The sequence below is a fragment of the Sylvia atricapilla genome, chromosome 8 (genome assembly GCF_009819655.1).
Source record: "Sylvia atricapilla isolate bSylAtr1 chromosome 8, bSylAtr1.pri, whole genome shotgun sequence".
Taxonomy (NCBI): domain Eukaryota; kingdom Metazoa; phylum Chordata; class Aves; order Passeriformes; family Sylviidae; genus Sylvia; species Sylvia atricapilla.
Window position 1 is genome coordinate 13,541,459 of NC_089147.1, and position 24,635 is coordinate 13,566,093.

Below are 24,635 nucleotides of genomic sequence, written 5' to 3' on the forward strand. Positions count from 1 at the left end.
CAAGCAACTGGAAGACCACCCTTTTCCTGGCAGAGCTCTCCCTAGGCAGTTTTTCTGTATCTCTTTAAAACCTGTTAAGTTGCACACTGCTGAATGTGTGGGAATGTGGCCTAAGGCAATGAATACTGTGGTGATCAAACTGACTTTAGATGTGTGAGTGGGATTCCCCCAAAGCTGGCTGTCATTTCTCCCCGAGTGCAGTAGCTGAACCTGTGCGAAGGAACGCTGTCTTTGAGTAGCTGACTTCAGCAGTGAGGTCAGGATTCTCCCCACTGCATCCAGCAGTTTTTAACCAGACATTTGCAAGAGACTATTCATGTCCTGATACAACTGTAGTTTGTCTTTAAACCAAGCAATACTTGGTTTTAATCATTACATTAGCAGGACAAAATTTCCTGGTTGCGTTTTTTACTCATGCTGGAAAAGCCCTTGTGTTTCTTGTCCACCTTCTCTTGTCTTACTGATCTACTTTTTTTGGAGGTGGCAGCTTACATTTTAGAGAATCAGTCTTTCTGGAAATTGTACATGTATGTGGAGTCAGGGGCAGGAGAAAAGAACATAGCTGTATTATCATACATGACGTAGAAATATCTGGTGGCTTTTGGGAAGGATTTCCTGACAACCTCTTTTACAAGAATTCAGCTTCACCATAATTTCACTAGGATTTTAGGCAACCAGGCAGAGTCAGTTAAATTAATAATTGTTAGGCAGATTGAAAACATAGGGGCACAGAGAACAACAGTTGCACCCATTAGCAACCTCTTGTTTCCAACAGGTTCCACTGTTTTAAATGGTTATTCTGGGGTGTTCAGGAGCACCAGTGTTGCTGTGCTGATTCAGCCACCATTTCAGCTTTTCGAAGTGGCTGTTACTGGTAGTTTCAGAATAAATCCCTACAGCACAGGCTTCTACAATAGATACCTGCACAGTGGTGCATTGTTGTGTTGAGGAGGAGAAATTCTTCCTCTGCCATAACAAGCTGTTTAGCATAAAACTACAAGTTAGCCTCCAGTATGTGTATATGTAAAATGCTACAGCCTGCGTAGGAAAAATATTCTGTTTCTTTTCTCCTCGCAGAGTAATATTAGGGATAAGAACTGAATTAAAGCTTACTTTCTTTCACAGAATTCCTCTGAGAGAGAAGACTGTAATAATGATGAGCCTCCTAGGAAGATCATTCCTGAGAAGAATTCACTTAGACAGGTATGTGATCAGTCTCTTTAAAAATGTGATAAAACTTTCTAGCTATTTGAATCCTTAAATGCTTCTGGAAGCTGAAGTCTGGCTTGTGCTCATGGAAATCTTTTCCTTTCTTCTTTGAAGTCTGAGCAAGTCACGTTGTACCCAGGAAAATCAGACACAGAGATTTAGCTTTCAGGGGAGTTCAGTGACTCTGAAGAAATGTATGCTTCAGTATAGTTCAGTCAACTGTGACTCTGGTTTTACCTTTCTCCAGTTGGTGTTCATCAAGACCTCTTCAGCCTTTTCTTCTGTAATTGTTCCTGTCTTGTTTGTAGTATATTTTGCCTTGCCTCAAATCAAGACTCTCAAAATGTTCTACAACAATTAAACTTTTTATTGCCCTTGAAGGTAAATTTTCTTGGAGATTATATCCAGGTTAATAACCTGAAAAATTACCCGTTCTTATTTCTTTTACATTTGTATAAATTACTAATGGGTAAAAAGGAGAAAGGATGGTCTAATAAAACAATATTTCTTTGTCCTTTATACATATAGTAAAGCAGATTTCTTACCAATTCAAAATAATTCCTTTTTTTAAATCCTTGTGGCCAACAAAAGGAGTCTGGCATGTGCTTTCTGGGAAGTTTAAGTTGGGTTTAGTGATTTCTGATCCATTTTCACTTTGGTCTTTCTCCCCACTGCTTCAGGCATCAGAAGCAAAATTATGTCCATGCCTTAACTGCCTGAGGTTGCTGCCTGGTGTATCAGAGTGAAACCATTGGTGAATATGACTTAAGTGAATACCTCAGGCCACATATTGCAACAGCTGAGGAATTGTTACATTTCCTTCTGCATCTCGGCCGCAGGAGCAGCAGTCTCAGGCAGAGAAGTAAGATGGCACAATCCTGCCCCACATGAGCTGTTTCCAGGAGAAGATGTGGGTCAGAACCATAGTAAAGGAAGAAGTATCTTTTTGATACAGTGCACTTGTGCTCAGAGTTGCCGGTTTTGCGTGGTTGATTTGGGGGTTTTTTTTGTGTTTTAATAATGCATTGTTTTAGGTGTGTTTGATTTTGTGGTAGGAGATGTCATGTGAAGGACTACATACATGTGACTGAGACAGGTCCATCTAACAGATGCAGTCCATGTAAGTCTTTTGGACATGAGGCAATATGCTGGCATAATGGCTGAGGTACCATTTATAGCTGAGAAAGATTATCTTGCAGAATTGATTAAATATGTTAGATAAAACTTAAACTGTTTCTGGCATTCGATAACAAACAAGAGCTGGAGGAAGAGGTCAAACCTACTAGGTCCCTACTGTGTATCCCTAGGATAGGAAACAGGTCCCCAGCATGCCAGAAAATCAGGGGGGGTTATATTTTGGAGTTGTTTTATCCATGGCAAGCCTTCAGGTTCAGCAAGAAGAGGTATATGACTCTTCTTCAAAAGAAGATTCATGGTAAGAAATGTTAATTTAAAAGGTTCATGAGTTACTTATTTTGTGTGTTTTCTCATCACACGGAGTCCTTCCTCATTATTATTGATTGAAGAAATAGATATTTACAATACAGATGAGGAAGGTACAATTTCTTGCATTGGGTTTCCATTTTGTTATATTTCAATCTGAAGAAGTATTCTTAGTGTCACAGGAAAGCTGTTTTTTCCCTCAGGCCCACAATTCATCATAATCAAGTAGATACCAGAAGTACAGCTGAAAAACCACTTATAGTGTCCCAAGATTTCATATTGGAAAGAATTCAATGGATGTTGTTTACATTGAAGATGGTTAACTGTGTTGCACAATACTGTTGAGATGTATCAGTCTCCATCTTTGTGTCCAGTCCTTACAGTGACAAATGCAGGACAAAATCCTTGGATCTTCTACTGCTCTCTGGGGTCTTTATGTTGAGAACCGTCTTTGTAAATAAATTTAAGATGTAGTGTTAGTCTTAAAGCACGTGCCCTCTTGTCTAGATCGTAGGAGCTGGTTGTCCATGATTTTTTGCCTGTTATGGAGGGAATTCTGGTTCTTTACACAGACATAAATAAAATTGTCTGAGCATTTTTAAAACTCAGATTGCTCCTCTTCTCTATTAGCAATGGACAGGAGCAGTGGGGAGTTTTCCAGCTCTCGTTCCAGAAGGCAGACACATATTTAGCCACGTGCCTAAATACTCACAATCAATGAGTAATACTGGAAAGATCTGGATGTCCTATAGGAAGGTATGCAGAGTGACTGCTGTGTCTTACATCTATCCATACTTTGTAGAACCAAAAAACTGTGACCTGCACATGCTGTCAAAGCAGTACTACACAAAAAATGCCTTCCATTTTAGTGAAAAGATACTAACCTGGTAAATATTGTATGAACAGTTTCATATTTTCTGTTCCTTCTATAAGACTCCCTTAATATTTCATTACTGGGGAACATGGACCTACACGCACAGAAAGATCGAATGTATGTGGGTAGAAGTCTGTTTATTTAAATGGTCTTTCCAGTGAACATATCCTCATATTTAGTACTTTTTGATTAGTCTTAGGAAATTAATGAGATGCATCAGAGCACTTCAGGGTAAGTATTATGTCTTGACACGTTCAGCTGCTAACAAGTTTAAGTAAAGGTGCATTTCCTTTCCTTGCCTTGTTTGCAGTTATGCACCCTTAGCCATAATGTTTTCTCAGGTGGGTTTGTGGATCAGGCATACCAGAAGATGGAGATGTTAAGGACGTGTAATGCTTACTTATGCACCTGAAGTTGTGTTCAGGGGCTGAAGATGCCCATTGCTCAGTGGTATGGAACTCTTAGTAAGAGAAATATGATTTTACTGTTCATTAAAATGGTTTATGGAGAAGGGTGCCTTCAGAAGTCTCAACAGCTGGGACTGTGTCCTTGAATTGCTGGAAGTAGAAGGCATGGCCACTGTTGGGTGCATGTGGGGGCAACAAGGCAGAAGAGATACGGAGATTAGCACTGGGAAACAGAAAAAGGCAATGAACTTGACACTGTTAGTTGGAACAGTGAAAAGATCTAAACTATGACAGACTTTGGAGTATGAATGCAGACATTCAGTTTTTGTTGAGTGCTTGATCTGACAAAATTAGATTTGAAGGGATAAACTGAAAATCATAGTATGAAAACAGACCAGAAAAAAACAATGACAAGTGGCAAAAGTTTTTGGCAACTTTATTTAAGCTAACAAACGAATTTTCACACTGCAAAGTTATAAATTAATTTTAATAGGCTGATCCAGATGGTCCATTTGGAAAATGGATAGCTTGATCTGTTGAAAATTAAACTAAATTTATCTCTCTCATACTTCAAACTGAAGTAAGCGTGAGAAGAGTGCCCATTAAGTCCAGCTCATACAGATGGACCGGCAGGTCACACATGGGACTAATCTGATTCATTTTAAAAATAAATGCATGAGTTATTGAATCAGGTTCCTGTTTCAAGCCCTGCATGTGAGAGTGTGTGTGTGTGCTGCCCTTTCAAAGGGACTCGCAAATGCTTCAGTGCATTTTTAACCTGTGTGTTTCCATTTTAATTCAACTTCCTTGCCAAAAAACATAATTAGTTTTCAGTGCCTATCATTTAGTGTTAGACCCAAACACTAGATTGATTAGGTCAGCCATTTGTTATTTTAAGGGCTATGTCTCCATCCTTCATTTATGAAGAACATGAGCTCAATAGTCTTGGGGAGAGAGCCAGCCTTTAGAAACAGGGAAGGGGAAACTCTCTGGGGGCCCCTCCAGCCTTTTAGCTTCTGGGTGTTTTTAACAGAGCCATGAATGCAGATTTGTAAATTTATTGCAGTGCCATCTGGTTTTTTTGCAGGAACCGTATTATTGTTGGCTCGTATCTGTCTATTGTGGTGGTCACTCCCCGGGAGCTTGCCCTCATAGTCTTAAGGAAAGTGATGAATAGTGGGGGTCAACATGAATAGGTCACAGGGCAGCTGTCCGGGGCTGCCCTGAACTTGATTGCCCCGCTGGTTTTTAAAGAAGACGGGCACAATGCTGGTTGTTTAAAACCCTCCCTCCCTTCTCTTCAGTGCAGCAATAATGAAGTGCCTTTTGCTGCTGTGGTTCATCTGTGGGCGAAGGTGCCTTGTGGGGAAAAGCTGGCAGCAGCAAGGCTGCCACAGTGTACCTCCTGCAAACCTCACATTGGACTCTGCTGTCTTTCTGCAAGCTTCCAGATGGAAGACCGGGGGAAAAAAAATCCCTGTCTGTTACCCCATTCAGACAAGCCCCTTAGCGTTTTCAAGAATTCTCCTTCTTACAGTTTTGGTACAGAATATTACCTCGATTCACTCTTACAGATTTGAGATAATTTTCTAAAATTACATGTAGTACCTAAAACATGCCCTGGGCACTATTTCAAAGTTAAAATAGGCACAGTAAGATCTTAAGAGTTTAAAGCCAGTACTCAAGAAAACCGTGAGAAGAAGAAAGTGGCTGAAGAAGGTAGGAAAGGAAAACAACAAGTAGCAATTGTTAGTGGCTTACTTTCAGCTGGCAGCCTCATCCTGCTGCTTAGGGCTCCTCTCCAGGTGTATTTCTCCCCTGCAAAAGTGTTTCTCTGCGCAAAATCGAAGCCCTCTTTTTCACTGATGAGAAAAGTTGCATGGTGTGGAGGAAGAGAGGGTCGTTCGGGTCCCTCTGTCTCTTTGGGGAAGATGCTGCACTTCAGATTTGCTTTCTGTTGGAGAGCTGGCCTGAGGCAGGGCACTCCTAGTCTATAAAGTTATCCTGGTTACCTCATCTTTGGTAATAAGGAGTTGCTGATTGAAATGCCCCCTGAAATTGCTAGAGGTACACCCTTAGGTTGACTTGCAAGATTATTTTGTCTTTCTAAGGTTTTGTTTTTTTTCTCATAATTCTCAAACACCACAAAAAAAAAAAAATTTCCATTCTTTTGTGGCACTTAGTGCATGTTCTAAAAGCTAGCCAAAGCAGGTTGTGCTGGAGTGGAAGTTACAATGGGAATTCTGCCTTGTGGCGGAAAGGCCACTGGGCTCTTTCAGCATTAGTGCTAATAGGAATCTGTCACCCCGCCGCAGCATTGCTGCATTCCTCTGTAATTGAGTAAATTGCAAGTGTTGTCTGCTCCCCCCTGCCCTTTGTGTCCATGTCCACTTACCATCCGAAGAACGTGGGCAGTGATAAATAAAGCGCTGAACAGGGCTCCCAGCTCTTTGAAAGCAGCATGTTGCCAGCCCCCTAGTTATATTTCTTTAAGTGTTTATGTTTTTCTGTATTCTTTCTCTTGTGTGGCTGGAACCCTGGGGATCCAAAGCCATGAGAGAGGCCAAGAAGCTAACAAAAGTAGCTGTCCCCTTGTTAGCTTGTTCCTTTCTTCTTTAAAAAACAAGATGAAAACCATCTGGCTCAGGGCATTACATTTTCCTCCCCCATGCACCTCTATAGATGAAGAGTTTCACCTGCAGTGAGGGTTTACATTGATTAGGGAGGGAGCAGTAATTCAAGCCTCCATCCACTTCAGTGGTACTTTGCAGTCTTTAAAGGTGCTGACCCATTGAGTTAAACTGTCAAGGGAGGATAAAAAAGGATCTTCATCCCGGGAGGTAACAGCTGCCAGGTTTTCGACACCTTGCACGCTGCTGGAAAAATGTCACAAATTGTCAGTGGAAAGAAAAATCACTTGGCTGCCATCTTCCCTTAATGATATGCCTTATAAAATGAAAGATTTAAGGGTTTAAAAATCAGCAAGTAGCTGTTAGAAAAAAAAAAAAATCCTGGGGGATTTTGAGCGATGGGCCCAACAAGATGTATCCTGAAAGACTGTGAGTAATACATCCGAGTTAGAATAACCGGGTCTGATTGGGATGATCATGCTTATGTCTGCACAGTGGGACAAGGGAAGTGAAAGCAGCAGCCCAGAAGTCTAACATTACCATGCCTGTATTAAAAACGAAAAAAAAAAAAAAAAAACAAGTAGGAAAAGTAGTCTGATTCATAAGCCAGTGAACTGCAAGAAGACATACTGTATTTCTGCTCTTCTGAGGACAATTTGTTTTCAAGCAGCTACCAGATGGCTAAATACCACGACATTTTCTTTTTCTTTTTTTTTTCTTTTCTTTAACAAGAGATCTAGTTTGCCTTGCTCTTTGTTTTTGTTTGTTTTAATGCTTTTATGTAGCTGAACAACCCCATGGTGTTGGGCATTGTGGCATACTCCTTTTTTGTTTTTCTCCCTCTTGTGCATTGATGGATGAGTTAAAAAAAATCTTGAGCTTTAATGTAATTTCAGGTAACAAGCATATTGGACTAAGGCTTTTTGTTTGCATTGTCTTGGGGTTTTTTGTTTTAGGGGCCTTTTTTTTCATGTTTGTTTTAGGTAAGTCATTTTAATTGTACTGGGTAATTAGAAGGTACACACAGCCAAGGGAGCTTTGTTATGGTAATTGCTCAAGAAAACCCACTCCCCAACTACCATTGCTGTGTGTTAAGACACGTCTTCCCTCTAGTGGCAATATTAAGGACTCTGGCTTTCACAGTCAGCAAGGTGTAATTGCAATATGACAAACTGTGCTTTAGGGAAAATCCTGTAAATGATCTAGTATTTTTGTTTTACTGGTCTTTATTTTGTCTTATGACTTTCTGTGGAGACTTTCCTTCCCAAGGCTGGGCAAGGGATAACAAAAATTGCATCTTAAGAAAATAGTCGAGGTGGATCCTGGGTAATGTCTTACAGCTTGACTTAATTCTAGTCTTCTTTTTAATTACCTGTTTATAAAAACGTTTTTAAATTTGTTAAGATTACTTAATTCTTTCAGAAGAAGCACCTCATTTGAAATAAATAAATAAATTGCATTTATTTTAAATAGTCCATGTGAAAGACCTTTAAAGGGTAATTAATGCAAGTCTCCTAAGACTCTAAATAAGATGAAAGCGATCTTTCCAAATCTGCTGGAGTGATTTGTTTATATAACTTCGCACTTCTGCTGAATTCTTCTGAGTCTAATAACTTTTTTTCTAACCGTTTGGCAATTTGTGCTTAGCTACAAAAGCCCTTGTTCAAAAAGAACAGTTTAATAATCTTTTCCCTCAAAATGACTTGAAGGGAGCATATGGGTTTTGTCTTTTTGCTGTGTTTTTATTAGTGTTATCTTTCTCTGATAAATCATGTAATTACTAACTATTGGGGGGGGAAATCTTATTGAACTCCTGGGTTGCAGCTTCTATTAAAAAGTGGAGCTTTGTTCAGGGACTGAGGATTCCTGGAATGAATGGCCAAAGAAATGGATTTCAGTTGGTAGAAAAGCTGCACACACATGGAGTTCTGCCTGGGGTTCAAGGCTTCAGGCTGATGCTCAGTGTTCATTCGGAGCTACACAGACAAGAGTAGAAATGTTTATGTGTTTGTGTCAAAGAGCAGGATCATACTTTCTTTAAAAAGAAAAATGTAACCAAAGACACTAAAGGAATGAGATCAGATACAGCTCTATCTTTAGTGAACCATAGTCTAGTGCCTCTGTGGCATTTTAAGCCTTTGGCTGAGAGTGAATACAGCTTTGTGGTTCCCCTGCTTCTGACATGATTTGGTACTCCCATATATTTGTAGGTTTCTTTTTTTCTTTCATTAGAGCTTGTTTGGCTATAGGACTGCTTAACACCCTTTTCAAACGGCTTTTGCAAGGTTAAAGGAATGCAGCTTGGTAACAAGTTTGTGTCATTTTAAATATATACCTCCCAGTAAATAAGGAGGAGTCTTGCAATCAATCCCTTTTAGTGTGTTATATGTTTCACCTGACAACTAAACCCTCTATTGATTAACCATTACTTTGTTAGATAATCTCGTGTCATTGAAGCCACTGTAAAAATTAAACTCTTTAAAATGTTTTACCCTAGCAGCAGTGCGAAAATTGAAAACTTGTTCAGAATTACAGCCAGCTTCCACAAAGAGGGTAGTTTTCAACAAACTGGTTTATGTTTGCATGCTTTATATGCAATATAAAAACATATTAGAGCACTCCAACGCAGAGCTATCTGCCTGTAGCATTGAACCAGGCTACCATTTCAGAATACTTTTCCTTGATGAAGAAACCTCTTATTTTGATGAAAGGTGAGGAGAAACTTGAACAGTTTTGGTGCAGATTAGATGAGGTATGTAAAAGGGTGAAGCTTTAATGGTGAACTTGAGAAATTTCCTTTTCTAAGGCTTAGTTTTGGCTTTGATTTTCTTGCTTTTCTTCCAGGTAAGTCAGTGTTCCCATGGGTATTGGAACAAATGAAAGGAGGTACTCTTATGTTGCAGTGTAGCATTAGACATCATCAAATGTTTCACCTAACATGAAGGGCTGGCCCTGCGTTATTACTTGATGATAGGACATTAATTCTGCTTCCAGAATTCGCTAGTCTATTCACTGGCCTATTCACAGTAAGTGTTAGTGTATGAACGATACCAGATGAAACCAAATCACAAAGTCCAGCAGCCATTTTGTGTCTCTCAGTAGCCAGAAAGTGCTGCCTGCAAAAAAGCGTTAGGAGATTACCATATAGTACTGCCTTGACAATATGTTCTCGTCTTCTTATGACTTGGCCTCATGAGCCAGATGCAGCTTCTTTGTAACACAGGCCGTACATTTCTGTTGAGACCTGTCAAGCAGAGGACACTACCTCTTTTTTGTCTTAACTTTAAGGGAGAACTAGGTTTTGTGTTTTGCTTTCAACCCTTTAAAACATATTATAGAACATGCATGTGAATCTTCTTTGCCCTCTTTATTCATCCCGCAAGGCTAATAAGGCATGCTTCTGTGAGAATGTGAAAATAAGAACTTTGTAACTTTGCAAAGACAGTAATGTATGTAAAACTGAAGAGTACTTTATGTTTTCTTCTCAAGTATGCATCCTAATGTGTTGAATTCATGATATATACTCTCTTTAATTTTCTCTTTTCCCCTTCTACTGAGAAACAAAGAGCTGCTGAAGGACTAAATGGTCGTCTGGTAATTTGGCAGATACATAAATCCTTATGTAATAAAATTACTGTGTAAACAAAAGGTTGGCTCTTACAGTAAAAGCATGTTCTTCTCTCCTTCTGTAGTTGAAATGGTTGGGAAGAAGGAGTTCCTTGGCATGTTGTCAGAGGGCAGAGAGGTATACACTGATAGCATGAATGCCCAGGTCAGTTAGACCCAGAGTCAGCACTGTCACTGGAAGATGCTGTTGAATGAGAGCAAACAGGTCTGGTCTCTTTTGGTACTCCACTGCCCTCCTGTTCCTGCAGCATCTACTGCTGTTGCACTAGGGATATCTGGAGTATATCTGTGCCATGTATCTTTGGAGCTGCTGTCCATGAGTTTGTTTAGTCTCTTTTTCCACTTCTGATTATGTTTCTCTGCATGATGTCCTGGAGTAGGAAGCACCAGAAGTTCACTGCCAGCTGTGTGAAGAAGTATTTCATTTTATCTTCTTTAAATTTATGCTATGCTAGTTCTGTCAAATGTGAGTAGTCCTGGTATTGCAGGATTTGATGAACAAGTTATGCTGGAAGTTCAGTTGGTGCTGTTATCCCTGAGATGTAATGTGTGGGTGAAAGTAATCAAAATTGCACAATACACTGGAATAATTATTTGTATTTGCATTCTGACATGTATGTAACTTTTACTTTAGTAACTTCAGTGCATAGTGAGCTTCTTCCATTCTCAGAAAATGCTGACATCTTTAGATTTAGCATTTAGTATTTCACATGTTCTGTTTGGATTGTCTACTCTTTCCCATTCGTAAATGTGGAGAAAGCCTGTTGTAAGCACAGCTTTTAAAAAGCTGGCATGCAACCAAGGTTTGTGCATACCTGTCCTGGGAGGAAAAAGACTGACAAGATTTCAGTTCATGGTTCAGTTCACGGAGCCGCAGACTTCCTTTTTGCTTTCAGTAAATGTTTTTGTGGCTGAGCTTTTGATCTGCAAAGTGAAGTCAGCAGTAGCTTTCCTCAAGTCAGGGCTCCTCATGAAACTTATAGTATGTAGCAGTCAAGTTGTGCAGAAATACTGCATATGGAATTCTAGGAATTAAATTCCAAGTGAAAAATATCACAGATTTACAGTAAATGGATTAAATTACACAAATGTAAAAACCAAACAAAGAATCTTATCAACTCTTCATGGTTTTTTCATGTTCAGAATCTGGTTGAATTTAACTAGTGCCATGCCTGTAAAATGAAGTTTGCATGGTATTTTCTGAATGTTAGTGCAAAGCAGATAGTAACAAATTTCTGTCTATCAGTTGGGACACTGTATCTAAGCCCCAATTTATAGTAGTTTACACCACTCTGATCTTCCTTCTGAGGAGAAAGTTTTATGGATACCAGGGTGATGGTTTTATGATGTTGGCAAATATTTGCAGGAGGCAATCAGACTTCTGTTTGCTTGTGGCCTAATCCAGTTTCAATCTGAGCCTCTCCTGCTGAAAGATGCACTTTGTTCATCTGTACAGCACCTTGAAAGAATTTGTGTGTTTGAATTTTTCAATTTCTCCTTCTGGGTCTAGAGTCAGAAATTGCTTGCTGGCTGCTGGTCAAAACAGATATCAGTGTTGTGACATGTAAGGAGAACTGGAGACAGAATTTTCTGCATTCCTGTCTGTCAGTGGTTGTTTTCTGGTTAGAGAGCTCACTGAGAAATAAAACATGAACTGCTAAAGGAATGGAGAAGATAGGGCTTCTCTGCTCTCTTTTGTTTCTGTTTCATGGTGAGCTTGAAGGGGGGCTCTGTAAATAGGTAAGGTGGAAAGGACTGTGATTTCCTTAATTTATCCAAGAATGTTTGTACCGTGCTGGTCCAGTACAGATCCACCTAAGTCAGTATACTGACTTCCCATGGTGTGCAGTAAGGAATGTTTCATGAGGATCATAAGTTAGGTGAATGTTATAAACTGATAGTGAACACTCAGTTCCCATCAGTGGGTGCTTACCTGAGCTGGGGGCTGTTGGGAGCACTGGCTTTGTGGACACATGTCCTATTGCTCAGTATAAACCCCTTTTAATCTCTTTGCATTCTTGCCTCTGACATCCTTTGCCGTGTGCTCCTCTGCCAGTTTTTATGTTGCTGCTGACAACATTTTGCACAGTCAGGCCTCTGGCAGAGGGGCAAGAGAGGGAGATTGTTTTTTGGTGCTTGGCACTGAGGCAGTCTGGCTCTGGTGATGGAGCTTTGGGGCAGAGGGAGGTGTTTAGGAGCCCTTATCATGCCAGTGTTGTCCACAGGTTTTGTAACCTATAGCAGGTTTGGGTCTGAAGTCATTTCAAATCAAGCAAATGGAAATTGTTGCAAGCCCTGAAAAAAACATCTCCAGAGATTACCAGTGTGTATTTCAGGGCAAGAACTGACAGGCAGCTCACTACAAGTCTTTGTGTGCCCTCCCCTTAAAGCAATCTTAAAAATATCATAAATGTTAGAATGCTTTACTTAGTGCTCTTGAAAATGCCTTTGTAACAAGTTTAATTTCATTCTCTTTCAGCATCTTTTTTGGCTTTTTCCATGCAACTCTTTGAGGTGGCAACATCTTCTCTGTGATCTGCTTTCTACTCTTGAATCAAACCAAGTTGTTGCTTGCTTTTGAGCTGCCACTTTTGCATGGGAGCATTTTTCTGTAAATGGTGGCAGGTGTATTAATCCCATACTGAAGCTCTAGATGTAAAGGTGCTGGGGGTGAGGAGGAAAGCCTCCATTAGAAGCTCCTGAGTTCTTCAGGCATATTAGTTTAAACATCCAAGTCAACCAAATTATAATTTTAAGCCAATTTCTTAAGTATTGTTCATACACTTCCCTCAAAAGGGAGAGAGACTACAAGAGAGATTCCTGATGTCTTCAGGAATTTGAGACATCATCCTGGAGATTAAAAAGAGTGATGTGTTCTGCAAGGACTCTAAAGTCTGCTGCCCCAACTGAAGGTCACTTGGGCAGAACAGCATTGAAGAGAAAGGACACTCTACTTCAAAAAATACAAAACGCTTTACATAACTGAGAGGATTAAATACAATGAAATGTGGTGCGCATTTGCTCCCTTCTGATTATAACCTTTGTTGTGTTCCATGTATTTTACATTTTATATTCTGATCAAGTCAGATGTTTATTCACATGTGATGTATTCTCTGATAACGACTGTGTTTTCAGAAATCAACTTGCTTTAGTTGTTCCATTATGCAGCATTTTGTGAAAGAATGAAAACTGAGATCAGATTTTTTTTTTTTCATTTTCAAAGGAACGGAGAAGAAAAATCTTTTTCTTTGTATTTCCATACTGTAAAATTGCACATAGCTTCTCAGAGGGCATGCATGCCCCGAACATAGACTTTTGCTATAAACTAGTGGTTTTTTTGTTTGAAACATTTATATTGTAGAAAAAGGAAATGCAGTAGAGTAGTAGAGTTAGTGTAGGTTCCTGTGCCAAAAATATGGTGCCTGAAAGAAAATTGTGTTCTTCTATTCATAACTATTGTAATCTTTCTGCAGACCTACAACAGCTGTGCCAGACTGTGCTTAAACCAGGAAACAGTATGTCTAGGAAGCACTGCTATGAAGACTGAAAATTGTGTGGCCAAAGTAAGTAAGAGAACAGCTTTGGTTTTGAGGGGTTCTAACAAATTGTTCATTGTTAGTCAATGAAAAGTTCTTGTTAAATGTTGCAGTTTGGCAAAAATATTTAAACAAAGAGCAAGTATTTTGGGTAAGCTTTTTTGTCTTTCAGTGCAGATATTTTTTAGACTTGCTGTTTTTCTCTGCAGGAAATTATTATTTGAGTCCTGAGCTATGTAGGATTGAAGGATTCATTCTACTATACAAGTAATAGGCTTTTCCAGTGGGATGACCTATGCCAGCCATGTAATTAGCTGTGGCAACTTGAAGTGATAAATGTCCAGATACATATTAGAAATACTGCATGAGAGCTCTTTGTATCATGTACCCTTTCTTAGCTACCAGAAGGGAGGTGCAAAAAGACTTTTCAATTAAAATACAGTGAACAGTGTACTCAAAGGAAAGGGACAAGGGAGATACTACAGTCAGAAGGGTAAGAAAATGAATTTATTAGCCTGTCACGGAAAAGTAATTTCTTCACAATTGAAGTAGATGTGATTGGAAAAGATGAGGTGCCATAAGCCCCCTCTTTTCTTAGAATTCAACATAACTAGAGTAAGACAATGTACAGGTTGGTCTGCTCGTGAATGGAAGATATTTGAACCATGATGATGTATGGAAAGGCTGAGTGAAGGATGCATTTAGCCTTGTGTACGCTTTGTATTTCCACTGAAAGGAAGTTTAGAAATGGGCATGCAGGACACATCAGTGTATGCAGCCATCTGTTACTGAAACCAGCTGGCATTTTGTTGCTCCTCTGTCACCACAAACCTGACCACTCAAAAGCCTGTTTTCTCTTTCAGTTATTATTCCTTGATCTTCTTGAAGTCCATTTCTTTCATATTTTGATTGGTTATTAAAGGTGCCTTGTCCCTTCAGGGGCCACTTCTATATTGACCTTTAAGATAATTTCCCAGCTAAACCCTTGCTGGGGTTTTGCTGGTGAAATTTGGATGTCCCATTACTTTTGACTCTTGTCAGGGAATTGGCTATCTCAGAAGTTTGTAATGGTGCTTGCAGGTGGCTTAGCACTCATAAACTGTGCTTGACATGCCAGTTACCTTCCACTAGAGTGCTTCTGAGAGAAGCTACCAGTTCTGGTACAAAGTTTAATACTAGCACTTCCATTCTTAACATGACTGGTCTTGCACACTGCTTCCTAAGGTGCTTTATGATACAGACTAGGTGAAACTCTTTAAGCAGAGCAACTTTGACTGAGTTGTCTTATCACAGAGCATCATTCCCATGCCATAAAGCAGCTCACGGCAAGCTCATGGGAGTAAACCCATTCAACTCATCTGCTCCAGTGTCCTGTTTGACCTGATCACCTCACTAAGGAGCAAGGATGTGCAAGAAGTACAACTAATTTAAGTGGTGCCTCTTTAAAATAAAAGCACACACTTCAACAACTTCAAGTCCTAAATAATAAGCTCTCCAAAAGTTATGTTTTCAGCAGGCTTGTGGTGAGAGGTGTGGGTAGGGCTCAAGGCAGGAACAACAAGACTTTTTTTTATCCTGTTGAGAAGGAATTTGAGACATCATCCTGGAGATTAAAAAGTGTATGTTTTTGAAGTATCCTGTCTCTACATGCTGTAGGGGAGTATATGTGTATATATACTCTTGGACAGTCTGACATCATATATATGAATGGAAAACCATATATAGGCACGTATATACGTATGCATACATACATGCACGTACGTGTGTGTGTGTATGCATATACACATGCACATACCTGTATGTATATATATGTATGAAATATATATATATCTTTCTCTAAAAAATTGTAAGGACTTTTCTGGGGATATGATTCCTCTAGTACTAGCTTGCCTGGCTGTTGTACTCCTTTCTTTTGCCTTCCTATCTACAAACCAAATGAAGTCAATTCTAAGAAAGCTTGTCTTTCAAATTCCAGAAGTGTCGAAGCATTTATAAATCCAGCTATCTAAATGCAGATGGTTCAGTGATGGCATAGGCAAATGGCACAGCTGTTAAATGTTCCCTCGGTGGAGGGCTTTAAATGGGATTTAGGGAGTCCAGAGGCCTTCTCCTACTACATGCACACAGCGAGTTTTATCCTCCATGATTGATGTATTTTATAGCCTTAGACTTCAAAATGTTTTGTCACGAAGGTGAATACTGGAAGGTGCTGCAGTTTTCATTATCTGCAGTCCTTTTCCAAACCTACTGTAGGAGGTTCAGCTTTTGGTTTTGGCTTTGTTTTGTTGTTTGTTTTTTTTTTAGTTGCAGTGAAACACAGAAAGGGTTACTTTGGAAATAATAATTTACTTTTTCCAATTCTGCAGTGCAGTATCAGCTCTGACTGGGAGCCACCGTCTGCATTATCACCTGCTTGTCAGATGTGTCAGTCAGTCTTCAAGGGACAATGGTTTTTCTGAAAACGAAATTTCGGATTCTGCACCTACTTGCAGAAAAGATAATTGTGCTCGGTTAAAGACTATATTAATGGCATTTACTGATTGTGTGGTTGACATTTCTAAAAGTTTGTTCAAAGAATGAAATGCAGCTACCCTGCATATCAATATTGAGGTATCTTCTCTCGGACTAGAGCCCTGTCCATTTGTTAAACTCTCTTGTGAATGAGTGCTTCTGTACAGAACATCCAATATAAACTAACAACCTAACAACTGGCATTCTTCCTAAAACAGAGGGGGGGAAAAGCAGATACACATATTCAGGTTTGGAAAGCAGCATAGGGCCACAGTATTTTGATCACTCAAGGAAGTTTGTGTTTCTTAGGAAACCTTGTCTGTGTGGTTTTGTGTACAGTGTCGTGCTGCAGCCAGGTGCTCAGTGGCTTTTGCAAAACTATGAATTAATTAGTTTTATTCAGACATTTTAAAAGAAAGCTAGAATATAATATTCTGATGAATCTTTGTGTCTTGTTCTTAGCCCTTCTTTTCTGGTATTTGTCCTCTGAAACTCTGCTGATACTACTTGGACAAGTACTTGTTTGGGTAAAAGCAAATAAAGAGCATTAGAAATTGTTTGAAGTGTGTGCATGTTTTGACTGAAGAGTTGCGATCTTAAATTAAAAATTATGCATTGTGATGCACAGATTTCACATGTGTGATCTCTAAAATAATTTCTTTCCTATGAACCAGAGTTTTTCTGTTGTTTTTTGGCATCTTTTTGCCCATTGCCTTTGAGTGATCAACAAGTGTGATGTGTATCAAGCTAACGTCTTTTAAAAGGAAATGCAGTCTCTGATTGTGCTTTTGCATGTGTGTGTACACACACAGGCATATGTAAAAAAAACCCTTCTTTTTGTTTCTTTAGAAACCAAAAAATCTCTGCAGAAGGGTTTCTTTTAATGATACTACTGGTGTGCAACCACAAGTGGACAACTTCCTCAGGAATTGATGCTAGATGCTTAAATAAGGTAGAAATGTTGCATGAACCTGGGCTCCAAGGACAGGGTGTTTGATTTTAATGAGGCTTATTGAAATCTGGCCAAATGAGCATCTGTTCCTATTGTTTGTTCCATATTTTGTAAGCCAGTATCTTCAGGCAGATAATGGTGTTGGTGTGTGCTTCATCCTCAATTAGAGAGGGACATAGTTAAAAGTCCCCTGGCATCTGGTATGTCACTAGGATTCTTTTGATGCTCCTGGGTGTAGAAACAAGTTTCTCTTCTGTTCCATACCCAGGAAATCTTTCTGTGGTGACCTTCACACTTTCTGTTCAAGGTGTGGTTAGGGGTGCTCTAGTGTGTCTCCAGTCTCCTTGGCTGAGTCTTTGCTTGGATGGATTACATACAGTCCTGTTTTCAAACAGAGGTCTTACCTTTTCACCCTTTCATTATGTGGGCTGTGTTAGGTTTGAGTTTTGCTGTTTGCTTCGCGTTTCTTAGATTTTGCATTTCCCTGGATCACGGAAATACCCTTTTGCTTCCAAGCACTCTTTTCTTTTCCAACAAGAGATTGGTGTATAACTGATCCCAGAGTCCTACAGTCAATACCCATTTCCTCCATTCATTAGATAGGTCTTACTGTTTATTAACTCTTGCAATTGGTTCTAGTTCATCTCTATCTCCTGTGCATAGGAGCGTTCTCAGTTCTATTTTGCACATTGAATTCTTTCCTACTTGTGCCAGAGACAGGCACCCTATGGCATCCCTGTGAAAGGCAGCACTGATGAGACACCTTCAAAATGGCATCCAGCATCCCCAAGTTTCTGCTTAGTTCTGAAAACAGCAGCAGCAGCAGTTGGGAGAGGTTTTCTACCTTGATCTAAGTAAAACTGGAAGAAGAAAAATACAGTCATGCACAGGACCCTTGAAAAATCAGACTTCTGTTTCAGGCCACCACTTGTTACTCACGTGTGATAACTCGTCTTGCTTTGTAAGGGCCTGGCAAACTAAGGGACTTCCCAGGGGCTTCTAAGCATTTTCCATCTTTTAAGGAATCTTTGCTGTTCATCATATTTGTAAAGGTGAGACGGAGTTCTGTTGTGCTCAATCCTGGAAACACAGAACAGGCCTTGGCACTTCCAGCATGCTACATGAAATTTCCTTTCAAAGATGCATCTTATTGTTTTGTTATAGCTACACATTTTACACTCAAGGGTGATTCAGCTAAAACAAGGAGTGGTGGAGGTAGCTGGTAATTGAAATCTTCTTTCTTTTGTCAGTTCTTTCTGCATCGCTACTTTCAAATTTTTTAGAACAAACATAGTCTGAACAATAATAACATTAAGTCTGGAATTTTTATGTAAATTTAAAGGAGAAGCCATGGGCACTCTTTAAGAAAGAAGCATTTAAGGTTCCAGGCTGGATGTTCCAGTTGGCAGTAGGACAAATTGATCTGAAGACTGTCCCTCTTGTACTCTCAAGTCCCTTTATGTCACAGATTGATGGCTTTTTTTCCAGAGAGTGTGTCTGCATTTACTTTGCATGAATAGCACAACCAGCTCAGAGTTCTGCTGTGACATACCACTGAGTCAGTATATCTTCAGATAATGCATGGTTTTCTAGTCCTTTTGAAGCCTTTCCGGTCGCTAAGATTGAAATTAGAACAATTTAATCATAAACAAATATTTGACTAGCAACATTCCATTTCCTGATATTTCTTCTACTGTTTTAAGAAGAAAGTATGTTAGCTTAATTTTAGTGTTAAGCTTCTGTGTAATGATGCAGAGGGACTGTCAGTGGACATGCTTCCAGCCCCAAATCCCTCAATAAAGTATTCTCTGCTGTGTCTTGGATATACCTTTCTGTGGGAGGGACAGCAGTTTTTGGGGTTGTTGCAAATAGAATAAGCACTGCCTGAGCCACTGGCTGATAGAGATGTAAGCATGTCATTTTAGCCTTCTGTTGGAGGTGTTCTCTCTGTAATAAGAGGGTTGTGTGAGTGGCTGGCATTGCAGGGACATTGCTGGGAGTACTTAACATGCAAAAGGTGCTTTGGAAGTGAATTCTCAGACAGCAAAAGTAGAAAATGGCATCGGAGGTTTATCTAAAAGCTTCGACCTAATGATGATCTTCCTTTCACAGATATGACTACTTCAATCTTCGTTGCTAGTTTTCTGTCTTTTTTTAGGTCAAGACAATCTTTATGCTTTAGCTTCATCTTGGTCTAATAACCTCTTTGCAAATGACGGAGACAGAAATGTGATATTCTTGCTCCCCCACTCCACCCCACCATACACATTCTCCAGATTTTGATAGACTTGTTTTATTTATTTCCAAAATTATATCCGCAGGAAACAAGCTGTTTAAATTCAGATTATGCTGAAGCAAAATGGTCCTGGTATGAGAAGCAACGTGCTGTTTTATGAGCACAGAGTCCCTTTTCTCATAACTGATTGATAGTAAATATTTTCCTGAAGAATTATTGCCAACCATGAAGAGTGCAACTGTTTCACTTTTTTTTTTTTTTCTGTGCTACTTGCTGTACCAGCCATTGTCTGTAATTAAGATCTACAATTCACAATGCAGACGTTTGCACTTCCTCTGGGTCTGAGCTATTTATAAGGCATTTCAGCTGTTCAGAGTTTCTTTTGAGTGTTAAACTATGTGTAAACAGGCTTCTTTAGTCTTCAGTTACGCAAATATTGTGGAGTGGTTGTCATTTCTGCTTTTCTTACCACCCAAAATGACTTCGCATGTCAATGACGCCACAAATTAAAAAAGAACCCCAAACGCTTGGGTTTTTTTAAAATGCAACAGAGACTTTAAAGAAATAGCAATATAAAAGCTAACTTATATATTGCTTTGTAGCTGAGGATCTCTTAATCATATTATGGATATCAGTTCTCCAAGCTCTGCAGTAAGGATGGTCAGGCATGGGATAGGCAAAATCTTGATATGAAGAATCATTTTTCAAAGTTTAGTGAACTTGATGGAGATGTTTCTACTTTTTGGACCCCATGGTTTGGAATCTTGATAAAGCAAATTGAGTTACATTTCAGACTGAATTCAGTAAATAATGGAAAGTCCTCCCACAGATGTTAGAAACTCCATCTTGTGTTTGAGTGGTTTCGAGGAAGAGTTTTCTTGTGGTGATGACAGTCAAACTGGAGCAGGTTGCTTGTGGAGGCTCTGCAGCCTCCATCCTTGGAGGTTGTTTCAAGACCAGGCTAAATGAAGCCATGAGCCACCTGATCTGACCTCATAATACATTCTGCTTTGAGCAGGAGGCTGAGCTAGGCGACTCCAGGGGTCTCTTCTAAATGGAATCATCCTGGAGGCCTCTCAGTGTACAGACAGTGAAGATGTAATAGAAGTCTTTTAAAATTTAGAACTTGACCTGGCATCCTTAGTCAAAATTCCCCTGCAACTATATTATGTGTAGTTCCTTGCTGTGTGTTTGCTGGTTTGGTGATGGATACTCTGCATAAAGAATTACAGCCTTGAAGTCTTCATTCAAGATCCATCACACAAAGCTTGTAAGGAGTGCTTACCAGAATAAGTGTTAAAACCAAACTGGACTTGCATTTACAAAGTACTTTAGGATCCTTTGTGCTGGAAATGTGAAACAGTTCGGAATCCATGTCATCGGTGGCTTTGGTGATAAATGGTGGCAGACATGAAGGGAAGCATTGCTTTTTAAGTAGTCACGTGCAGTGACAGCACTCTCAGATGGTGCAGAATACATGACATTAGATGCATTTTTAGTATTTTTCAAATACAAGAATTGAAAAGGTTATTTGAGAATATGTCCACTTCTTGTTCTAAAGCTCATGGTATGAAATGCTGTAATAACAGTTTCCTGGTGTGGCCCACTGCAGGGAAGCCACTGACGTGGCCAAGTATCACATTGCAGAAGGCCAAGTGAATTCCGAGTTCAGCCTAGCAAGAAAGCGCCCAAAAATGAGGCTGTTTTTGTAGCCTGATGGGGGTTAACGTGGGGTGGGCTCCAGCATCTTTGCTGTTGGGAGCAAGCAGGGGAGGGGAGGTAGCGGGGAGCGGGTTCATCGTGAGGCGCGCACTGCAGCACTGCCCACTGGTGCATGCCGGATCACCCGCACGCAGAGATCACATGGCTCCTCCAAAAGTCAAACGATCAATTCGCCTCGTTTTGGCTCTGTACTTAATGCACAAACAGTGCGATCTGCAGGGCTGTAATTGCATTGTTAGGGCCAAGGAACAAGCCTGTGCCTTTTCAGCAGACAGCTGGCAGGGAAAGAGGCATGTTGTTAGGAAAGAGAGAGGCAAGGCAAATAAAATTACTGCTAACGCTCAGAGATCGGCAGGAGTCCTACTTGCCTAATCTTACCGGTGGGAGCAAGCGGCTGTTGTAATCCAATTATAGCAGCATAAGCAATTTGTTAGACACTCCGCATAATGTAACAATTTCCCAATAAACTCTGACTTGTAATAACGTCGGCAAGAGCCCACATAAATCTGCCCGAATGGTGGGGGCTGGAGTGTTCGGCTGGGGGCTTGTAATTTGTGCCATCAGCACGTTTTGTGGAGTGTGGTGTGGTGCAGTCTTTCAGTGCAGGAATTTTAAGGGGAAAAGCATGGCACGCCCCTCCAAGAGAACACCATTAGCAAGGGTCAGAAGAGATTCCAAACAAAGCTAGGAGGTGGCTTCTCTAGGAGGGAGGAAAAATCAAACCCCCAAATGCAAGGCTCTAGCTGGTGAGGATTTAAAAATATTAAAAAGCAGTAATGAAAACTGTAGCATTTTTAATTACATCAGGGGGAGGAGGGGGAACTAGAATTACATCTGGTTTGGAGGGGGAGGGAGGAGAATACCCTTTTTTATATTTAAGCCATTTAAATATTAAAAAAGAAGCTCAAGTCTTGAAAGGGATGCTCTATGTTTACAAGACAGAAAAACCACAGATCCAGGTCCCAAGCAATTCATAATCTACAAAGGAAAAATTAAACCTTTTCTACTATCCAGTTACTCTCCCGTTGTCTTTCTTGCAGCTCCTAGCTGGCTTCATGCATATTGGCACAGCATCTTGATGATGCATCTGAGAGATAAAACGTAGGTCTAGAACCATTCACTTTGAGCGTACCCCAGTGAATTTAACTTTTTTGGCACAATGATGAATGTCCCCTCTGGTTCATGCAGATCTACACAAAGAACTAATCTAATTTAGATATTATTTAAAAGTAAAATCAGTCTGCTGTGCTCTGCCTGTCACTCTTGGAGTACATTGCCAGTTAGAGCATCGTAGACACCAGTTAAGTGTTTACATTTAGCAAGATTTAAGGTATCGTATTTCTGTTAATCTCATTATTGAGCATTTTCCTTTGCTAAGATGCAGATAGGCAGCAAGCAAAATAATGTAAGTCCCTTTATATACGTATACAACATAGAGACAGTCAGAGGTCCAGAGTTTTCAGCGTTTTCTAAACACTGCTGTGGTGTAAAAATGCCTGACTTCATACTGTTAACAATACTTTATTCATTTCTTAGCTCTGGGATCTGTGAGGTTTTACTGTGGAGCGACATTTCTGATCCTATTCCCAAGCTGTGGCAGCATAACACCTTTAAATAGGGTAAAAAATAGTTTCCAGCCATACAATACAGTTTCGCTTATTTGGACCTTCTGCTCTCAAACCCTGTGTTTTGATGCTGGGCTATGCTAGGTTCTTTTGCTTAGCAAAAAAAAAAAACCCAAACCCAATACTAAATTGCTGACCTTGTACATACAGCTCATACAATCATGCCTGTACCATGTCTGCCTTTATGGTAATATTGTATTTTGTGTGGTTATGGGATGTATTTACATATTCACCTGCCATACTAGTCCTGAGATGATTTTTATTTAAACTGTGGAAGAGTAGCTGAGATGTGCACGCAGGCTGCCATGTGGATAATGCTGCATATTTTGCCCTTCTTTATGTGGAAGTCAAGCTTCCATTGTTCTTAATCTTTGTTGTCTGCCAGCATATCAAAATAATGGACTGAGACAGTGAACATTTCCAAAAGTATCCTAATAAATATTTTCTTGCTACGTAAGTGCACCTTAAAAAGTGTGTTTAAAGAGGACAGGTATTATCTTAGTTTACCGGAGCTGAATCAATAAACTGTAGTGCTTCTAATAAAGCCACTCAGTGTCTGGGTTTAACTAATGGCTGATTTTCACGGCTTTGACAGTGAGCTGTGTGCGTTATTTTCTCCTGATATTGTAAAAATAATGAGAGCAAATTAGAACAATCAGTTTACCCCGATAGCTGCTGATTGGAGGTGATGGGCAATATGGCAGCGGGTAATCCATCTTCGGGCTCCTGTCACATTAACTTCAGCAGTGTGGAAAAGATCAGGCGGAGCAAGTGGGAATCCTGCCCAATCAGAAAGCTGAAATTAATGAGAAGAGCATTGTTCTGTGATCAACCTTTTAATTAGCAAGAGTGGAGACGGAGGGAGTGATGAAGCTGGCAGCACAGCTGCACAATGTTGGGCATGTTTTCGGTGAGGGGGAGGAAAAACATGGGTTTTAAATTACCCCTTCTGTGCTCCCTGTACACCGGCAGTGTGTCTTCATTCTAACCCCCTTAAAAGATCTTAATAAACAGCCACATCCAGGTTAATATTGCAAACGTGGCTGTTACTAATGAGTAGTTTCGAAGTAGGTCATTTCGGGGGTCATTTAGGAAAATGTTGATCACTGTTTACAAAAAAAAAGAGAGAGACAGGGTTCGGTGTTAAAGTTTCACTGCATCAAGGAAAGAAGAGGAGGGAGATGGATAAAATTAGAGTAAGGGACTGCTTGTTTTAATACTCCTCTCCTTATTTAGAATATGTTTGAAATAAGATTCCTCAGCATATATTTGAAACGAGACTCCTCGGTTAAAAATACTGTGTGTGCCATGTGGCTTTCAGGAGCAAAAAAAGAGGAGACATCAAATACTGGGTTGATTTCCTAACGCTCCTTTTTGTTGTTTTTTTTTTCCCATTGTGTTTTTTTGCTAGTATTTTCTGTTTATTCACTTAACAAGAAATTATAATTAAAAATATTTGACTGCTGTAAGTGCTAAGATTGAATTGATTTTTTTTCCTGGTGGTTTGAGAAAATCCCAGTTTTCTCAAGCACATTCTAAAAGCACACACTGGAGTTAATGGCTGTCAGTTCTGAATACCAGTCTTAGGAAAATCTTTATTTTTGTAAAGGGAGAAAATAATGTGGGGGGGAAAATGATATTATGGAGCAATTTCTGGAGGGGGAAAATAAGAAAAGTTAAAAAATAATATTTTTGTTTGCAGTGGGAACATAGCTACTTCTGATTACCACAGTTCCTGTTCTTCCTTCTTTGCTCTCTGTATTGTTGTTTTCAGGCAATTCTTCTCTCCTCTGTAATTCCCAAAGAAGTTGTAGTGGTGTAACAGTGAGGCTCCATCCCTTCCGGCACAGTGGCTGTGCTGCT

At 39.8% G+C, this 24,635-nt stretch overlaps 1 protein-coding gene across 3 annotated transcripts in view; it reads left to right on the forward strand.

The window, feature by feature from the left end:
* Positions 1-24,635, forward strand: part of BTRC (beta-transducin repeat containing E3 ubiquitin protein ligase) — a 115,583-nt gene that overhangs the window by 47,973 nt on the left and 42,975 nt on the right. For all 3 annotated transcript variants that reach the window (XM_066323684.1, XM_066323685.1, XM_066323686.1), the window contains 2 exons: positions 1,126-1,203; positions 13,664-13,753. In XM_066323684.1, the coding sequence (XP_066179781.1) occupies positions 1,126-1,203; positions 13,664-13,753 (168 nt within the window). The remainder of the gene's footprint in view (positions 1-1,125; positions 1,204-13,663; positions 13,754-24,635) is intronic.